Below are 21,986 nucleotides of genomic sequence, written 5' to 3'. Positions count from 1 at the left end.
TTGAAGCCCATCAATAAATAAACTTGACGCAAATAAACAGATAAATAAATAAATGTGAAGAGCCTTGCAAATGGGCATCAGTCAGCATTAGTGATGGAACCATGTCAAGCACAATCATGCTTGACTGGAGGGGGAGGGAATGAGAGTGGGGAGCATTCTTGCTGATTGCACACCAAGTATGCGCGTGTGTGTGTGTGTGTTGTGACTGTGTGTGTGTGTGTGTGTATGTGTGTGTGTGTGTGTGTGTGTGTTTGTGTGTGTCTATTATTCCTCGTTTTACCTTGATTTAACCCACTCTGTCTCTCTTGCCCTCTTTAACTCTTTATAGCTATCACTATGAATACATGTGTCTATCACTGCACAATACATCCACCACATATCATCTAATCCCATGATTCTCTCTTCTACCTTCTCTCTGTCATGTACGCACCTCTTTCCACCATAACTTGAGAGATAACAAGTTCAGATTCTTTCAATCCTGACACTGTATTTGTCAACTGGGTTGAAAGTCTCAACCAGCCTTTTCTTTACCTTTCTAAACTGTTTTGTCATCTGTCGCTCTTTGTGTCATGCAAAAAATTTGACAACCTACATAATAAATCATTTTGTCAGTTATAAGTCTGATCAGGTGGCGGCATTTATCTTTGAGCATGTATTGTGATGAAAACATTGCTCTTCTGATTAAGACTCACTTGATGTTTTCACAGATGTTGTAGGGACCATCACTCATAAAGTACAGATTTCTTTTGGGCCCGGATGTCACACTTTCAGGTCAGTGTCTTTAAAGCGATATATGCCTATTATTAAGCTTTTCACTTTTTGTTGTTGTTAAAAAAACAAAACACTTTGGTTGTGAAAATGTGCAATTCCTACAAAAGGTGTGGGAAGCTTACTACTGTTATCAAAATTGCCAAACATTCTTTTCCTCAGTTTTAATTGAAAGGTGTGCACACTAATCTAATTAAAGTTTTCTAACATAGTTTTAGACATACTTGTCCTTAAACTTAACTTTAACTTTACTTACATTTTGTTGCTTACAATCTCCAAATGAGGCAGAAAAAAGTCTGTCAGGCTTCATAATGCTTTACTCAACATTAAGAAAATTAATATAGCAGCAAACACATATGTGTTATGTATAGATATAGTGGAGTAATGGTGTCCTGAGCAGAGAATAAAGTCACACTCCCTCTGTGTGTGTGTTGTTAAAAAAAAAAGTTTTTCACTGTTGGGGAACGGTCTGTGAGAGCCGTGTGGCTCCTGCTTCATGTTTTACACTGTATCACAGGGAACCATGTAAAGTGTTGATGTTAGTGTTCATTTTACTTGGTGCCAGATTCATTTCAGAAACATTGTTAACCGGGGCGACCTCTAGCTCACCCAGTAAGAGCGTTTGCCCCATGAAGACTGAATCCTTTATCGGCCAGGGCCAGGTCTGACCTGCGGCCCTTTTCTGCATGTCATCCCCCATCTCTCTCCCCCTTTCATGCCTATCAACTCTAATAAAGGGAAAAAAAATTATCTTAAAAAAAGATACATTGTTAACCAAATATGCATCAACGCATACTTAAAAAAATGAGCATAATATGGAACTGCAGCTTTCTTGTACTTCAGAAAAGAAAGATATGACTTAATTAACACAACCAAAACCCTGTTGAATTTATTCAAGTCAGGAAAGCAATGTTGCAAGATCCAGAAAATTTAAGCTGCCAGCATCACATAAATTGTAATTTTCTATATAATATATTATCCTTGTTCCCAACATAACCTTTACTATTATGGAACATTTAACATTCTGTGACACATTCTGTCTTTGTCTGTATCAATTGGGAATTACTATTATCACTCATCACCCTGACTGCCATTACTTTTATATATACCTCCTATATACTTCCCTATTACAGACATCAAGCCCACCTAATGGGAAAATAAAATATTAATTCCACCTCATTGAGGCTGAAAGATTTTAGTCAGTGACTGACACTTAAAATGCAAACATCCGCCCGGACATTATATCCCGTGCTTCTATAATAGCCACATCATATTAAGGAGGTAAAAAAACAAAACATAAATATGACAGCAGAAGAAGAAGCATTTAAATCTGGCACTGCCACTTTTGTCAGTGGAACACATAACCACACAGGATGGCATCTTATTCCACCGCACATTATTTGTTTTCTATCCAATCATCAGTTTGCCCTGCTGTGTGCCTAATGAGTGATAAATATGGTTTAATTCAACCAACATAAGTCACCCATCCTTCAACACTAAGCATGATGGCCTGGGCGAGATTCCATTGGAATTATATGAGGGCAATCTTTCAGCTAGTGGGATGGTCCGACTTTCACAGGCATTCCTTTGGCTTTAAGCTCTGCAAGTTTATTGGTCTATTAGGAATTCATCAAACAATGAACGATATCAATCTTATTGTGTGAGTGTGCCCTGGGTAAAAATAAGATGAAACCTTCCATTATGGGGCCTCCAAAGCTTATTTGCCCTCCAAAATTGATCCAGCATTGACAATTTACACTTAGGGTGACCTTTCATAACTGCCCACCTACTTGAAAGCCAATATTGTTTGGAGAGTGAGCAAGAAAAAAAAGAGCAGCCCACTGCAAACGCTCTGGGATATTATTGAATATGATAAGCTAGTAGACATTTTTGCTCTGCAGTTGTTCGCTGATGGTCCACTAGGCGGGAGGGCTGAGTACTTTCTACATCAATGAGGCCCTGTGCCAATGAAGTAAAACAATATTGGACAAAGGTGTTGAGAGCTCTGAGTCCATTATAGCACTAGGTCATTGACTTTATTTAAAAAAGAAAAGAAAAAGTAAGTGTTACCAAAGGGAGCTAGGCTCCACATGATAAGTTTCCGTAGACAGGGAGTTGTAAAAGGGCATAATGGCATCAAAAGGGCATGTAGTCAGCCCCCTGTAGGCACCCTGTACTCAAGTAGACACTGTACCTTCTGTATAATTTAAACAGCAGAGGGTTTAGGGTGTACTTAACAGCAGGGACAGGGGTGAGAGACCCCTAGTTTCCACTCAGAGAGACTGCCTTTTATTAAGATTTGATTTATCCTCTCAAAATGGCTGCATGTCACACTTCACTTACTTTACGTCCTCTCTTGGCAGAGTCAAACAACGAATCAGTTATGCGCCAAGGGTACTCAAATGGTACATAAAATCTCCATCTATATTTTCATGATGGGTTTTCTGCTGTGGATGAAAAATGATCAGGTCCAGAGAAAGGCCCTATGGGTCAATGGGACGGACAATGGCTTTGTCTATGCCATAGAACGTCAAATGTTAAATAGAGTGGCTGTCCATGCCTCAGTTTCTTCCGATCTGCCTTTCCCTTTGGCTTGGTAAATGTTCTTGACTATGAGAAGCAGGTGATAGATTTCAAGCAGCACATCTCTACAGAGCTCTGCTCTCATCTACTCTATTGATATCTCATATCTACTAAGCGATCCAGGCTACAGCAAGAGGCACAGACACCCTCTGGGTCTCTTCGTCCCAAATCATGTTAGCTCCACTTCCTGCAGGATCGCCTCTAGGGTCGCCCCAATGAATAACATCTATCAACACCCTGAAGTGGAAGCCAGGAGCTTGTGAAGGCAAAGGGCTTTAGCCATCAACTCAGAGACACCCTAAGCAACAAACCTTATCCGGTATGTGACATAAGCTTGCACATGTGTGCGCGTGAAACAAGACAGGAGAACAACTGCTAGAGGTTGAGAGACAAGAGAGAGAGATAAAGTGATGGGTGCAACATATGTGTGAACATATTAATTGCTAAGGGAATTACGATCACTCATCAAGTACTTAAAGAAGATTTATGTCACAAATGACATTGAGGGTTATAAGAGAATAAGGGGAAATTCTTTATCTTTGCCAGCATCTCCTTTTCACGGACACTTTCCTTTGGTCTTTTCATTTGCCTTCTTGCAAATTCATCCCCTTTCTTCCTTTAAAATTTCATGAGAGAAAATAGGTAATTTAATCTTCATTAAACTTACAGGGGGCACACTCTCTGGCCTGAGCAGCTGAATTAACTGCTAGGCTTCAGGGGATTAGACAGTTGGACTGAAATTCCGTAACCCTGACAAGCATTATATCACTGCATCTCTATTTTTTAATGGGAATGAGATGATCCCTCCCTGTTCAATGTCAAATAAGTCCTTAAGAGGCTTACTATATAGAACACAGGAGAGAACTTTTGATGGACTGACCTGTGAAGGTGAAGCAGGAGAGTGGGGCAGAGAGAGGGAAGGCCCTGGTTTGGGATTGTAATGATGTTGAAAAAGCAGTAAATAAATAAGATTGGCGTGGTTCTCTTTGAAATCTGATTGATGTGTCTTTTGGGATGCCCCCCAGTATGAAAGACCTACTGAGTCTGTGGCTTTCATCCCTGACTGAAAATCGATGAGCCAGGAAGTATGAGAGGCTCGTGCTCACTACCCACCAATCTCCTGCAAGTTACCCAGGTAACTGTCTCACCAGAAAGGGAATAGGAGATAGAAAAGGAGTCGGCTAACTCAAATTCTTTCTTATCCTAATTTAAGTAAAACCTAATTTTAAAGTACACTATCTGCAAAAAAGGAGTAACATATAATGTGAAACCAACCACATTCAATAACACAATCTACTTGACATATTATCTTCCTGAAATGAGACTGAACCCACAACAGAAATGTGGCTTTTCTGGTCTCCATCAATCCATCCAGCTTCTGTGTGTTAAATTAGGACTGGCTGGTGTAATTGCATAACACATGAGTATGGCCTCCCGGGTTAGGTTTTCCATCTTACACAAAGTGGAGACAAGGAAATAGGAAATGCTTGTGGAATTGGGTGTAATTGTGACTGGCGGCATCTAGAATTGTGTTCAGCCTGACACTTGAGGTAGTCTGCTGGATGTAGTTTAGCCGGAAGGACGACAAAAAGCAACATGCTGGGTTTAAATGAACTCCTTTGACATTAGCGAAGATTCTTGTGAAACTGAGAGACTCTCTCTGGTACACGCTGCTTGTTTAAGGATGACAGGAGGTTAATCAAGCTTTAAAGCATGAGATTACAACAGACATGACAAGCAGGGCTGAATAGATTTGGCACACTGTCTGATAGAACTGCTTGAAGAACCTTCTCCACCAGTAAATTCAGTCTAAAGAGAGACTAAAATTCTGTAAGTCTCAGAGTCAGAGAGAAATCAAATATGTATGCAACAGAAGTACAGAAACATTAAAGTTGCTGTACTGACCAAAAATGATACCATCATTCTTCAAATACTAACTAAAACATTGACAGCTCCCACTATGCACTAAGAAGCGACAACCCAAAAACAGCTTTCAGTGACTAAGATGCCTATTTCACCAAATTGTCCGTCACTGGAGAACTTAATTGTTTGTCTTTACGGAAAGTACTTGGAAAAAATTCCCTCAAACTGTACGTAAAGATTTTTGTTTGTCCCCTTCCATTTTTTACTAAATGTGATCTGGATATGGGTTCAGTTGCTATAGAGCATTGGGGGAAATTATCTCATCTCATGAAAGGGGACAAACACAAATCCTTATGCACAAATTCCCCCAATGCGCTATAGCAACTAAACTCATTTCCAGATTCCATTTAGAAAAAAATCCATGGAGCCGGCATGTCAAAAGGATTTCCCCCTCTCATCACCTCAGGGTAGAGAATCCATGCAGCTGTTTATCAAACTGGGTTCCATATCAATAAACACGGAGCCGTCAGTGCATAATACTTTCTGGTAGCATAGTAGTATGCTCTATGAAAAAAAGTGAACTGAGAAGGGTCTGATGCACAATGCCATGAAGGAGAGCGAGTCATCATAAGAACCACAGTCATCTTGGTTGTCTTGCAAGAATAGGAAAATAGGTCACATACATACAGAATGTCGTCAAGAATATTCCTAAACAAAGAGAGGCAGTGTTTAGTTTTACAATGATCACATGGCACGGCATGGCCATCCATATTTGCCGATATTTGTCAGGGTCCAGGTAGCATCCACCCAGAAACATCTTCCAGGCAGGGTATATCCCACCAGCCTGTTCATGGTCTGGGTCTCCTCCCAGTTGGACATGACAACAATACATCAACAAATCAGGATGGTGATCAGGTCAAGTATCCTGATAAGATGCCCAGACAACCTCAATTGACTTCTTCAGCACAAAAGAGCTGAACTTTCATTACTGAGGGATCTTTTCTTTGTGAGGAACCCAGACAGCCCACAAAACAAAACCTGGCATTCCTACCCATGATCTATTTTTTCAGTCACTAGCCAGAGTTCTTGACCGTAAGTGAGGGTCAAAACTTAAATTTGTAAATTGGGAACAATACCTTCATGCTTAGCTTCATCCTTACCAAGACAGTACAGTACAATGCTTGCAAAATTGTTGAAGCTACAAACTACATGCCCCATCTTATGCTCAATCTTACCCTCTGTCATGAATATAGTCTTGCATTGCCAACCCTTCCTCCAAAGTGCTGCCAAGGAGGGTTTGGCTAGTCCACACAGCATTCCGGGACGGGAGAAAAGTGTGCTCTGGGTTCTTGGCAGTTCTTTAAACCAATCACAATCGTCTCGGGCAGCACTAAGTGCCATACGGAGCAACGGCACCTCTGCAAAATATCTTCGGGAAGTAACTTGTTTTGGTGGAACATGGGTACATTCAAAAGTTGTTTTTGGACAGATAGTTTAGCTAGCAATCTCAATTTACCTTGCAGAGATCTGAGGAGCAGTTAACTATAGTCCTGATAAATTGACTGGAGTAGAATGCCAAAGAAAGATAGCCCAAAGTAATGGACATCCGGCCCAAATGAGGAATTTCACGGAAGTGTAATGTTGTGTATATAGCAGAGATGGGAAGTAACAAAGTACAAATACTTTGTTGAGATTAGTTGAGATTGTGTGCGTCTTTGAGAACTGTAAGTCATATAACTTATGTTGTTAGTTCATTTAAGCCCATTATTGTATTGGTCTATAATTCTTGCAAATTTAAAAGTTAGCTTTTTTGTGTTCTTCACTTGTTAGCTAGGTTGCACCTGGCTGTTGATTCAATATAATGGCGATTGTTGAATGTCCTCGCTCATTAAGATAATGTAATAACAGTGGGTTTATTATTATTATTTACTAGCATTTATGATTCCTATGCATTGTGTATGGTAGCCTTTACAATGTTATTTATTTCTTTTATTACCACACAAACAGCCATAGCAGAGCTACCCATGTTTATAAGGATTCTGGATTGTAATAAAGCATCAACAGAGAGAAGTTGTCTCCGTCGGTGTTTTAACAGACACACCTGGTCCAAGTTGGAAACCAGAATCTGCTTTAAATCCAGTCCTAATCTAGTTCTTAATAAGTAATAAATAATTGCACTGGAGTTAGTTATTATTTTTGCGTCATCAAAACCAAATTGAATCTAACTGGATGGGAATATACACAGACTTCTCACAAAATCACACTTGAATTCATATCTTGCTACTCAGTCAGAATCGTATTCACCCGGAGTCCCAGTATCTGTCACATAAAATAAGCTATATGTGTTAGGCCTATTGGCAGACAGCCATTTAAAATGTAGGCAATGGCATATAAAGAGAATTTTTTTCATGTCCACAGTAGGTCCTCAGCAGCTGTCTAGTAACATCTGTCTGGTCCAGGTAGCTTTGTCATTCGCAAGGCTATTTTTACTTTTAAACTTTAAGTCAATTTCCAGACTTCTACTTTGTTACTTTTACTTGAGTAAAGAAGTTAAATCAGTACTTCTACTTTTACCAGAGTATTATTTAACACAATTATCTGTACTTCTATTTCAGTACGGGAAGTGAGTACTTTTGCCATCTCTGGTATATTGACTATGATAAACAAGACCCTGAGATACTCGAACTCCTTCACTCAGAAGCAACCACTTGCTCCCAACCAAAAGGGGTCACTACATCATTTTTCATGAACCATGTCCTCAGGCATGGAGGTGCTGACTCTTATCAATTCCACTTCACATTTGGCTGCAAACCACCAAAGCAGAACCCTGATTTTTCAGGCATGCCGTTTCTTCCCATTAATTCATTTAATTGTTCCTTCCTTTGCAGAATTATGGTGTACTAGATGGTGCCATCTCCAGGACCCATCTAGACTACTAGAGAGCCTGACAGTCCAAACAGCTGCCACACAGGCACAGACAGCCAGAGCCTTTCTCTATTCTCATGTTCATTGAAATATTGAACATAGCAGTGCTAGCAGTGCTAATCTGGGTTCATGAGTATTAGCACACCCACCATACGATTGTCATTCTGTATTTCCACAGCTGTGAAAAAGCTGTTCAGCACTTATCCAGGAGTTTGGTTCTAGAAATAGTGTTATGCATAGAGTCAATTGTAACTATATTTAATTGCTACTACCACGCCTTGCATACTAGGAACAGCTTCTTTCCACTAAAGAGGTAACAATCCACGTCTTTAGAGACGGTTTTCATAGCCAGATGTCAGCTTGCCAAGGTCCTCTCCTTAGCTTACTTAAAAATAACTTTAAAGCTTCCGGTTAATTAAATATTATCACATTTCTTTCTTCTTCTGAAGTGAACATTACTTTTCAAAATAATTAAATACATTTTTTTAGTATCACGCTCGAGATACTGTCATCCATGAATTCACCAGCATTGTCAGGTACATAGACATGCAATCAAAACAACTTAAACATATTAGAGCAATAGAGACATTTTTGCAAGACACAGAGCACTAATCTCTCGAGAGTTGCAGACAATTAATTTTTACCCAAAGTTGCCTCAAAGTAAGCTTGCACAGTATGGCTTACAATAATCCTTCAAAAAGAGGCATATTTGGGGTTCTGTTGCACATTAGTTTGCCATTTAACAAACATATAAGGGAAAAGAAAGGTATTACACAACACAATTATGAGTGACCAAAGCATGGAGGACCTCCCCAGTAGAACACTTCCACAAGACAGGAAGTGATATCATGCTCATAGGCAAACAGGAAGAGCAAGACAATTCAATAATAACTGGAGCTGCTCTACAAGACAGAAATTATGCCGAATGAATTAAAAATGATGGCGTGACCGCTATTAGGATTGGACTGTATTGTGTCGCAAGATTAAACATTTAAGATCAAGGGACCAACACAAAGGCAACTTCAATATGAGTTAACCTTACTGTATTGGATATTAAAGGTAATTTAAAATGAAAAATGATATTCAATGTAAGATTTACATCATGCCACTCAGCAGTACTAGCTTAATTGGCAATTATAGTCTCTCCAGTCTAGATTTTCCTTCTCTACTGCTGCATATGAATAAGTGAAACAAAATATGCTGCATTATTTAAGGTAGTCCTATATGTATTTTTTTTCTTTTACTGTAGGTAGACGTGTTAATAACGAATCCTACATTTGACATACATTTCTGGTGTTAGCTTTACTAGCTCTTATTCCAATAAACACAGGGCACCATTTTGTCTAAGAATTTCTGCCTTATGGCCATTAGCCAAAAGTACAGTTGCTGTAAAATGGTGTTCCACAATAACTGTGATAATGTTACCGTATGCTACACATCCATAGTGGCTAGGACTTAAAATTGCATGCTGTTGTTCTTTTGTATTGTGTTTTTTATTTTTTTACAGTAAATCTTACATATTTTTTCATGCTTTGCTAAGTCAGATTCAGTAACTCAGCACAGGACTCTGCATGTTGTAGACCAGCTCAGCTTGAGTGTTCTGACAGGACGGACATGTGAGTTATGCAGCCAGGAGGAGTGCAGTAGGAGACAGGGTGTTGCTGGGCCTGGGTTAAAAAGATAGTTTAAATACACACACCTAGGGTTCTGTTGCCATAGTTAGCACCCGGCCACCGAGACGATGGACTGGAAGGGCTTTGATCACCTGTAACAATGTTGGTGATAAAAAACATAAACAAAGAAAAAGGAAATAAAAAGAGCAGAGGGGAAGGATGGTGAAAAAGGAAAAGAGAAATGTACATCAGAGGTGACTCATCTCAGATACTTGGCAAGAATGAACCACTCCCAGAGCCTGGCAAAAACCCTTTAGGTTTGCTAAGACACCTGCACACACATTAGGACACAGGCACAGGCTTACATTAAACCCAAACACAGAAATATGGTTTGAAAAAGCTGCAAGTGAAGAATGGAGCTGGTTATGTCTATTGATAAGCAGCATTAAATATGTTGAAATAAGTATGTGTGCATGTTAGTTGTTATTTGCTTGTGTATGGTTTTTCAAATATTTAATCATAGTTAAATTATCATTCATGCATTGTATATTAATATTTTCAAATTGTTTTTGATTTACAAAAAGCATTAAAATACAATTGTGTATAGTAACTTGCAGTGTATTGTGCAATATCATAGCAGACAGCCTTTTTATTGTATAACAATTTTTGGGGGGGAATCAAATTATTCTTATGCTTTGAATACACACACACATGCACCAATTTGTACAGTGCATACTATCATATGTAAATTGCGTCAATATGTGAGCACTGCCAAATAAAAACTAAAAATATCACATTATTAATTCTGCTATGAGTAAAAATAGCTGATGAATCTGTAATGACTTGAAACACTTAAGTAACTTGAACACAAAATGCATTAAATAGGTAAAGAGTAAACAGCTTTCTATTTCACAATGCACTTGAAATGTATTTTAAATATTGCCCAGCAACAATCTAAAACGATAGAAACGTAGAATTGGCAGCACCTGTAGAACTCTGACTTGCATATGAATTGATCCTGGCACCCGTATTAGGTGGTACTCCCCTGGGTACGAGCCATTCATCATGGCAAAATGGAAGGTGTTAACACCAGGATTGCACTAAATCAGCCTTGGTCCAACTGCTGCCACCATGGCTACATTATAATAAGTGTTTTATGAATAGCAAAGGGACAATAAATCGCTAATAACCTGCACTGGGCCACATGTGTGGTTGTTTCTATGACATCTTTCTGTATATATACATATGTTCCTATACGTGTCCATGTTTTATGTGCTTGTTACTCACAAATCTGAAAAGGACACAAGATCCGGAATACACACTAATTACATACAAACTGGAGAGCAAAGCTTCTTTCACATGATAGACAGCATGGAAACATGTAACAACTGGGGCAAAAGGGGGCAGGCGGTATTATTTTCTGCAGACAGATAAGACTGTCAGAAATACAATGAAATTATAAATTAAATGACAAATTAAATAAAGACAGTGTTTTTTGCTGCCTTACCATTGCGCGGTGTTCGTTTTCGTCGATCACGGAAGGCTGCTCCAGACTGTAGAGCTTCCATTAGGCTATCCATCACACCGGTTTCATCTCCCTCTGTAAGAGAACAGAAAATAGAGGCAAAATGTTTTATAGAACAAAACATACATTAAAACAGGATACAGTATATAATAACACATGCATTTGGGTCTGTACAGGTACAGGCCTAAGCACACACCTTTTTACATTCCTGCTTCAAGGTCTAATTCGTGGTATTCTGGTGTGGAAGCAATAGATGCCCTCTAACTAAAGGTGCATACAAAATCACCTTTTATGACAGCAAGAGAGCCGAGTGAGATATAAACAAGGTTTTTATAGAGCGTATGAGTAAGACAGAGGCCTGTCACTCAGGCATGTATTTTTTTTACAGCTGGGGAGGAAGAAAAATATATATAGTGCTTAGCAACTAATACAGGCAGAGGAGCCTCAGGATGAAAGCATCCACTGATGGTCATTGACAGATATTCTTTCTGTGGCTAACGCATGGGAGCTAAGTGCTCTTTACAAAGATTTAGTGTGGAGCCGCTCAATACCAGGGCGCTCTATCATTGTTCAGTCAATGACACTGGGTCCGGCCTTCGAAAGACATCCCCCCAGCCCACCATTCCAACTGTCGTGTGGATCCATGAAACTAGACAACTGGAGGCAGTTGGCATGGCTGAAGAGACAGGTAGGAGCCACTTACAATGCTATGAAACCGACAACATAAAATGTTCTGCCCACGCTGTGCACATGCAGCATACTGCTCAATGAAAACAGGGTTCAAAATAAGCTTGGGTTCTATATCTGGGTCATCTATCTTTACACCCCAATACTAATGAGTCAGAGGGGCACCCTTTTTATCATTCTGGTGCAGAACAGACATTATTTTAAACTAGGATCATTAGGGTGACTTATTGTGGAGCTGGAGACTTGGTCATCAATTCCTTTGCATACATGAGTGAACTAGCTCATCCCCAATGTTTACCATCCGGGTCCAGGCATCTTATTTCTCTGCTGCACTTACAGCTATAGCTGAAGGAAAAATTAAAAAATAAGGGGAGACAACTGCTACTTTCAGCACACAGCCCTTTTCCAGAAACTGGGGTGATCAATGTTTTGTAACTTGCGTGTGCTCAAAGAGACATGAGACACTCAGGCAATTGAATTTATGAACAAAACACTCAATGCTACACGATTAATTTAAGGGAATGACACATATTTTGCCATTTCCAGAGAAGTTTTCCTCTTCTCCTCCAGCAACAAACCACCTAACCTGCAAGCAGTCATGCAAGTAAACGAAGATAGCAAAACTAAGAATAGAAACATGTCTTTTTTAAATTTAAAAAAGAATGCAACTCTTAACTTGTACTCACACTAATTTTGCACTCTATCTCATTCCTTCTCTTTCTTCCTCAAGTCCTTTCCAATGGCTACTTTGAAATCAAAGTATCTGTTCCGGCTGTGTGCTGTGCTTAAAAGCAATTCCGATTAAATCAAGCTTAATTAGACCAGCTTTATCAGAACAAAACCAAAGCTGAGCCAAGTAGTGCTTATCTCAAATTGCAGCACTACACCTCAGATAGCAAGCTCATTTGTTTAAAAGGGGGAGCAAGGGTTTTGTCTGCTGTGGACCTAAAGAACAATATGGTGAACAACTTGCAGCTACTGTAACTGTATCAACTCCCAAGATCTTTAGCTACTCCTTCTTCTTATGTAGGCTAGCAAGGACGCAATGTGAGTCTGACAGAAGAAAGTTTAAAGTGGCAGGTAAACATGCATCTACAACCACCTTGGCACAAGAAACTTTTTGACAGCTTCTTCTTCCCTGCCTTCTTTGTGGAGACCTAGACACCATCACAGGGGGCACCTGACACTTTGATCAATTTGTCCTACTTCCAGCTTAACTGTAGCACAATTCATCATTTGTAATGGCCAGGACTTGGGAGCCCTAGTAGACCGAGGTTCAGCAGGAGGACTGCAGACACAAAGAACCAAAATGACTAAAATGGGAAACATATTCCCCTATCACCCTACAGTGCTCAATTAACTATGTCCTACTGAACCACAGCTTAAACATGAGCAGCCTTACTCTTAGCAAAAACTTGTCTTAAATGAACCTTCAGACTTATTAACATATATGTGCATTTGTGTGTATATATTTACCAAAGACAAGGTAAGTCCTTATTAGAAAAAGAAATACAACTGAATATTGTTTGACTACACTTATTCCAGTAATCCCCGGAGCAAACGTTTTTCATGATTTATTGTAACATTGCCCACTTTAACAGACATTTCTGCCTCATTGCTACGATTCACTCGTCTTAATTTTGAGCTGTTAAACCTAGGGCAAATATTCTTTCGCTTCTCATTAGAAGCTGTGGTAGATTGCATGTGGAGGAATTACAGAAAAGCTAACCTTTTATGCCCAAAGATCTTTCTCAAGAGGAAAGATCCCCTCTGCTCACAGGAAATTGCTTTATAAATGGGTTAAGATGGGCTAATACCCAAGACATTGACAAACCCTTCCAGTTATGAAACACCTTGCTGGGCACCCCCAACAGGCAGCCCTGGGGTCCTTTAATGATCTTATTAAAGCTTGTTGAAGTGTGGAACATGGTTGTGGCTTTTGCACTTTTATGTACTTTTTTAAACAGCTAAAAAGAGCAGAAATCTCTAACAAAAAACTCTACCTCCCAGAGAGAGATGGTGTACCCCCCCTCACACACACACACACACACACACACACACACACACACACACACACACACACACACACACACACACACACACACACACACACACACACACACACGTATCAGTTGATACCCAGAGGCTGTGCCAAATGTAACAGTGAGCCCTGCGGATTGGCTCACTCTGCAATATATTTACAAGCGGCACTATCACATTTTCTAATTAGAAGGGATGACAATATCAATGTGCTCTCAGCAGGATTGGCACAAAAACTTCACACATCAGATTAGTTTTTCCCGAAGAAAAAAAAAGTACCTACAGTAAAAGTGAAAGAAAGCAGCTGTGATGTACTATTCACCAATCCCAGGAGTTGAACACAAAGTCAAGTGTCAACAGTTGGGAGGGAGAAAAGGGAGGGCTAGGAAAAGTGTAAGCACATATATTGTAAGTGTTACAATTGAGGAAGAAACATGTAAAGGGAGAGAATGAGGGCCGAGGCATAATACAGGTAGAAAGATGAGAGAAAGACAGCGTAGACTGGCAGCTGGGAAGAAAAGGGAAGTGTGTGTGCTGGAGTGGGTTATTGAGAGGGAGTAGTGGAGCAAGCCATGACACACGGCAGTAAAACACCTTCCGTGCTACTTGATGGCCTGAGCCCCTTGACATTTAATTATTCCTAAAACTTACACTGCAGTATGCAAGCACAGGCACATAGACCCTCACCTACACTTACAAAACCTGCCTACTCATTATTAGTGATACAAATGCATGTTGTATACTTGCAAGACTATTAGCTCCACTTAACTAACCTAAATGTATGGGGCAGATTTCTCAGCTGACAAATGAGTTTGACAAAGACAGTGAGGGAAGAAAAGATAGTTAGAAAGAGGCAGATAGAGAGTCTACAAGAACTAATGTCAGCAGAATGACCTATACCCATGGATGCTCATGGCAAGATCAGTTAGAGGATACACAGGACTCTAGCCAAGTCTTTCAGAAAAACCAAATGCATCATTGAAAGCCTCCACACAAACTCTTAAACCTCAGTCAAGGAACCAATTAGGAATCAAACAAACAAGTTTAAATTATGCAAAACCTGACATCTCATTTGTTTATTTCTGCCAATTAAAATCAGCCATCTACAATAATCAGAATATGGATATAACTACAGAATAACAGTAACAGCTGTCGCCTCAAAAACGTGACAAAGTCTTTCACTCAATCATTCAAGCAGAAAACATTGTATGTATTTGAATGAAATGCTGGGCTTTTTTTTCAAACACCAAAGGCATTGCATTCCTATAATTATGCAGCAGTGTCAACAAAGCGTGTTCATAAATTCAATTTGCTATCTGTCATCTCCTGCATGTTGTGCTGGGGAGAAAAAACACTGTGGATCGATTGAGACTTCAATTTCTGATGGCTCACATGCAGCCTTCATGATTCATGGGGGAAAAGAGAGACAAATAAATCAAAGAATTCTAAAAAGCTTTTGTCTGGTACGTGTGGGTTTCTAATATAATGGCAAATTATGACATCCTTTATGCCACGAGTTAAACTGGTAGCAAGAGTGGCATGTTAATTGAAAAGATAAATAACAGCGTAACAATACAAAATAATAACATTTGTCAAAGTCACATATTTTAATCAATCAAGCTACATATCCTCGGTATTTATAAAAGCACAGCACTCTCCTCTGTAAACAAATTGAAGTGTTTGACATGAGGAATACAGGGCATGGGAGAGATGTCTATTTTCTACTACTATCCACTATCCTTCCAGTAGCCAATCCCTGAGTCTAATTTGCACTGTAATGAGATCTAATGAGTGCTTACAGGCCTTGTGCTTGATGAATTGAAACCACTGTGAGAGAGGAACACAGTGAGAGTTTAACCTCACCCCAGTCACCCTCCATGACTCCAGTAGAGAAGATGAGAAAGAAAAGAAATAACGAAGAGGCGAGGAACAAGTTGTTCCCATTTTTTTTTGCTTGCTGCGGATTGTTTTTGAACACATTTGAGCCCATCTGTTCCCCCACAGAGAGTCACCTGTGCAATTAACCCGGACCATTAGCCGTGAAACAAAGGCTTCGGTGGAGGGAGGGGAGTATTGCGTTATGACCAGGTGGAGAGGCATCAACCACACTTTCTTTTAATCTTGTTTCCCTCTTTCTATCTCACTTGTATGCACCTGGTTTGTGTTACTTTTACATCTGAATTCAGGCTCAGCCACCAAGATATACACAACCACCTGCATTACTCAATATCCCTCTCCTCTTACCCTTCTGCTGTTTACTAATTTACTGAGTGGAGTCACCCCCCTCCCTTCGCCCTCCTTACCTGCAGTTCCAGTAGCTTCTAAGACCCAGGCAGACGGAGACCATTACTGCCACAGAAAACACGTGCACGAAGGACTGAAGTCATGCACCTGTTAGATGTCTATCCTTTGTTTTTCACTCTTTCCCTTTTTTCCATCTCCCTACTGTCCAACGACCCAACTCTGACAAAAGCCTTTACACCATGAGCCAATACACTTTTCATACAGGCCTTTATTTTGTAATTTGAGCTTAACGTGGTGTGTGTGTGTGTGTGTGTGTGTGTGTGTGTGTGTGTGTGTGTGTGTGTGTGTGTGCGTGTGCGTGTGTGCGCGTGCGATGTGTGTGTGTGTGTGGCGCACGCGTATGTGCATGTTACTAGTCTACTTCAGTGAAAAAGAGAGGATGAAAAAGGAGAAAGGAAGGGTAAAATGGCTAATAAAAAGGTAGATTTGCTTGCTCATTCATATGGATTGTTTTACTGTAACAACTTGATGAGCAAACCCACTCATGCCCTCCCTAACTAAGTTAGGGATGCTCCCACAACACTCCATTCCAGGGGGAATGGCAGTGTAGCATCTACTTTCCTCTTGATATGAGCCTGTGTGGCGCCAGGGTCAAGGGGGGGAGAGAGAAAGGAAAAATGTGGAAGGAGGAAAGAATGTCTTGAAGAAGGGAAAGGTGGGTGGGAGGTGAGAAGTGTATTGTGCTTGACATGCATAAAGTAGAGAGTGTTGGAGCTGGGCTGGCCTGGTCACCGCAGGCCTGATCCTATACTCTAAAAGAAATGGAGATGTCCTGACTGCAAGAGACTAGGAGGAAACGTGGAGAGAAGTTAGATGTCGACAAGGGAAGGATGAAAGTGGATTAGCCGCCGTGGCGATTTGCATTCTGTGGTGGAACGAAAGCCCATGCGATGCCCCGAATAGCTGGATGCATGAATAAGTAAACAAACAAAAACAAAAATAAACCCTCCATCTGGATGGATGCTGCCAGGCCCCAAGTGAGAAACAGTAGGAAGGGGAGGTTGGGAGATGGGAAGAGGGGGAGAGAGAGAGAGATGCTTGCAAAGTAGTAGTCACCACACTCTGCTTCCTTTGCTATAATTTACTTCTACTGCCTGCGGGCCCCCCCAGCTACCATATTCTATCCACTGCTCCTGCCTACTGCTGTGGTTGGTGGCTACACCACCAACACACAAGGGAGAGCTCCAACCCAGAACTGACAGATGTTAAGTTGACACACTTTCTCTAAGCCACATGGGGTCATCATGTCAGGGTGCCAAGAGGGCCACAGGAGCTGGTCATCATAGCAGAGTAGACCCCCTAGCGCCACTGTTCCATAGGCTAGGTGCTGCTAAATTTAGCTGCAATATGGTAGACCATAAACCATATGCATTTTCACAGTTGCCTCACAACAGAATATAAACGCTGATGGTGTCTGCTCTTAACGATTTCCTTACAGCTGTCACTGTAAACTGATTGAAATGTGTTGTCTTACAGGCGATTAGATAGAAAGCGCAACTTCTATAAGGCACACTCTGTTCAACTCCGTTCTGTATTGGAGCACCTGAGTAAAGAGTAGCTCTGGTTTGGAGTTTCTCTTTTTTTGTTACCTTATCTACTAGATTCCAGTGTCTATGTTTTCTGATTTGATCTTTGCCATGATATCAGAGCAGTTGTGAAATCTGCTACAATTTGTTGGTGTTATACCATCTTTCAAATCCTTCTGTTAGCATAAAATCTTTTGTTTGTAGGAAAATAAGACAATCACAGTGAAAGTTGGTGTAGTCTGTGTTGATAATTTTACTTTCATTCTAGTTTCCTCAGGTTAAATCCTTAGAAGGGGATTGATGCTTTAATGAGCATTGCTACCTAGCATCTTTTTTTTTTTAAATAATACTACTAGGAGGAATTTAGGTGCTTAAATGCAATCACACGTTTTGTTGCTAATTCACATTAAAATTAGTTTTAACATGCTAAGCACTAGAAGGTTTCTATTCAATTTGATTTTAATTATGTTTTATTATTATGTTTTATATCTCATTGTTTATTTCACTTATTGTTTTATAATCAACACTTATTCTGTGTGTTGATTTTACTCTGTAAAAGACCTTGTCTTGAAAATGTGCTATATAAATAAAGTTTTGTTATTATATTGCTATGAATATTTTTGGATTTCATCCAACCAGAGCAGTGTATATTACCAATTTTACACAAGTTATACATTTGAGTTTTGGAATCCTGATCATTTTAACATCTGAACCAAACCACACATGGGCTGTTTGCATCAATGAAAGGCGGTGCTGTCCGGGGAAGCTAAATGGAATTGACAATGGGATTTGATGGTCTTTGTAGTGAGGGTAATTTGGTTTGATTGACTGTAAAGTGACTGGTGAGGTCCAGATTTGGGAGGGGAAATGATCAGGCACTTGAACAACCCACGAATTAATGAGATTCAACTTTGCCTGAGCTGATTTCACCAAGAAAAAGGAAAACATTTACAAACGGGATGAGAGAAAAAGAGAGAAAAGAACATGGCGGGAGTATAGTGAGTGTGAGACAAAAAAAGATACACACACTCGGAGGGAATAAGAGAGAGAAAACCGGAAAGGCAGAGATATCTGATGCATATCTCACTTCCTCAATTGTGACCTTAACTAAGTAAAGTTAAAGATAAAAGATAAAAGCGATTAAAAGCTTTAAGCTGTAATTTAATTAGTGTTCTTTGTGTTCCCCTCGATACAAAAGAAAGTGTCACAAGATACAAAATGTAAAACAATTCATATTCAACTTACAATTCAACTTGACAATTTACTGCATGAGGAAGACTGACAAAAATCTGAAAGAGACTATTCACTTGTGTTGCTTTTAATTACTAATGAAATGTGTTATTTAAGATATATTATTAAAAGGCTTCCTATAAAACCAGGCTCATTTTCCTCATGCTGACTTTTATATATTGGAAATGCATTGAAAATGTTCTAATCGGGGAGGATGAGTATTGGGAAAGTATTTTTTTAATCACTTACAAAAAGGAATTTTGTCATTCAATCAGACTTAATCCTTGCAGGTCATTTGTTTGTGAATAATCCTCCTTTTTACATGTTTCTATTCATGCTGCTTGCTCTTACGGGCCTTAGTTGAGATGCAGTCAGCCATATTATGTGCGGCGTCATCGCCTTGAGGTAGATTTCAACTGGAGATCTGGCACAAACTAATATGCTGTTATTTATTAGAATGTGTGTATGACAGCAGATAATCCTGGTGCCCTTGTTCCCATCTTTCAAGGCAATGATGGAATTCACCAATCTATACTCTGGAGTTTCAGAGCATGTCTTGCACATCTTGCACTCTGGATCGACACAGCTCAAATGCCAAGACAAAAAAAAAGCAATTTGTTCAGAGTTTGGCATTCCACTGCTGAAGCATCCGTATGCAGATGTAGTAAAAGATCCCTCATTCTTATAACTCATCAGATCCTACAAATGTAAAACCAGTAGCATGACAAAGAAATTACAATTTGGGGAATAAACAGACAGCAAATGTAGAGGCATTGTGCCATATATCATCATTATATTCAGGAAAGGTCTGTCCTTGTTCGTTATATTCTGTAGAAAACATGAAGGTCAGCTTTAGCTTCCTAATACTGGATTCATTTCCTAAGCTAAGCTGAGGAATGGTGAGTGAAAATTTCTTTTATCTACTTTGGTTTCTGACCTTCATGTCTCTATAAGGCTATCTCCCCTGGTGATATTGTTTGCCATGTCGGCTATGCTGCGGAGACACTATGCAAACTTAGAGAGCAACCCTGTCCACCCCACCTCCGCCTGTCAGCGCTTGTCTATGATCACCTAGCTGGCATTGCTGCGACACAGGTATGCACTGACCTAGCGGCAGCTGTCAGTGTCACACTAAGCCATCAATCCACATCTCTGCCGTTGTCATTCCTGACAGGGCTATGCCAGCTAGAGCCAGTCAGCCAGCTGCACAGAAATATGTCAATTTAGTTTAGCATACCACACTAATAGACACCTGAATTTGAATGTGCTTTGGTAAACAAAAGAAAAACAATTACTTCCACAACTGTATCTTTCAGGAAAATGCAAAAAAAGAGAAAATACACACAGATAAAGACATGTTAGCTTTATAGAATCAATACAAGCGATTTTAATAGACTCCATCAGCCTCTAAGAATAGTCTAAGAAATCTTAGTTTCTATAGTCGGGATCTTAACTGCATATTATCTAACAAATGTTACACATCGATCTTTTTAAATCTACATTTAAAAGTCTGGATAATACTAAAATGTAGACAACAATGTAACATACAGGCTCTGTTGTGGGAAATGCAGTCAAAGCCTACATTAACTTCTTTTGCTTGTATTTAGAATTTGAATTAAGTAAACAGAATGCTTTTGTGAGAGGAGCCCACTTTTATTTATGTAAACATACCCCCCTTCATCCTCAAAGTGTGAAAGGTTGACAAGGAGGATGCATAAATAGAAGCTGCAGGCCCATCATTGTCAACATGCCAACGGCTCTCTGCAGAGAATCATAGAGACATGGAGATCTCATTCTAGCAGACCTTTGCTGAATGGGAAAAACGGCAGCTAGACGACTATTACCAGCATACAAAAAAAGCTTTTGGTGAGGAAAGGAAGACGCAAAAATAATAGTAAAATGTATTAAAATTGAAAAAGAAACACCATTTAAGGATTCACTAACAATGAAAAACAACCCACACACTGCAAGCAGGGTCTTACATTATATACATTTATTTTTTATTTTTAAATGTCTGTGACTGGGTCCCTCTGAGAAGTTTAACATAATAAGCTATGATTTCTACAAATGGTCTCATTTTTAAACACAGTGAAAGAGTATGAGGTATACACAACGTCCAGCTGTTGTGTGCAGAAAGACAACCTCATTAAGGGCGATGATAATGTGTTTAGTATTTATATTAACACAAACACATTTTTCCACTATAATATTCCCTCAGAGCAACCCAATATATAGGTCTGCATTCTGGTGGTGTCTGCAAGCAACAATGGACTGAAGCGGCTGAGTGGGCTCTAATTCATACAGTAAAAAATGATCACTTTGCAGGTAAAAGTTAATCATAAAAACAGCATCTGTGGAGCCTCTTAATGCATTTTAGTGTTTCAATAATACTGTCTAGGACCGTTTTAATAATTCATTTGACATAGTTTGTTACAAAAGTTTTTTTTTTCCAATCAAATAATCATATTTTGAGATCAAAGATTAGTTAACAAAATTATGTCATTTAAAAATAGATAAATCCATTTGGATTACATGTAATGTGTTCAGTCAAGTAAGATAGAAGACAGTTGGTACACCCATAGAAGTTGTTGTAAAACTTGTAGGCTACAATCAATATGCTTCTAAACTTGATATTCCTCAGGTTGGCAATACAAATGTTTTTCAGAGGTTCATATGGTGAAAGGGGCTGTTACACAAGCTACTACAACTATTCACATACTGAAAACTCTACCGTATAACGTAAGTCTGACAGTAAACATGTTAATCACAAAGTTCCTCACTATTTATCTGTAGTACCTGGGAAAACCGCCTGGACTAAATACAATGCTCAAATAAAATGTTTTTGTCCTGGTTGTTTGTTTATTCTTATGGGCTTTATGCCAAGATGCATTGTGTTCAAAGCGGCATGTGCGCTTTCCGGCT

The 21,986-nt window shown here is 39.5% G+C and overlaps 1 protein-coding gene across 5 annotated transcripts in view; it reads right to left on the bottom strand.

The window, feature by feature from the left end:
• The window catches only part of diaph2 (diaphanous-related formin 2), a 411,623-nt gene that overhangs the window by 34,238 nt on the left and 355,399 nt on the right, over positions 1-21,986 (bottom strand). For 4 of the 5 annotated variants that reach the window (XM_032527793.1, XM_032527796.1, XM_032527795.1 and 1 more), the window contains 2 exons: positions 11,260-11,352; positions 9,839-9,904 (listed from right to left, as the gene is read on the bottom strand). In XM_032527793.1, coding sequence (XP_032383684.1) covers positions 9,839-9,904; positions 11,260-11,352 — 159 coding nt within the window. The remainder of the gene's footprint in view (positions 1-9,838; positions 9,905-11,259; positions 11,353-21,986) is intronic. The other variant, XM_032527797.1, reaches the window with a different exon arrangement.

The sequence above is a fragment of the Etheostoma spectabile genome, chromosome 10 (assembly GCF_008692095.1).
Source record: "Etheostoma spectabile isolate EspeVRDwgs_2016 chromosome 10, UIUC_Espe_1.0, whole genome shotgun sequence".
Classification (NCBI taxonomy): domain Eukaryota; kingdom Metazoa; phylum Chordata; class Actinopteri; order Perciformes; family Percidae; genus Etheostoma; species Etheostoma spectabile.
This window is presented reverse-complemented; position numbering and strand designations above follow the sequence as displayed.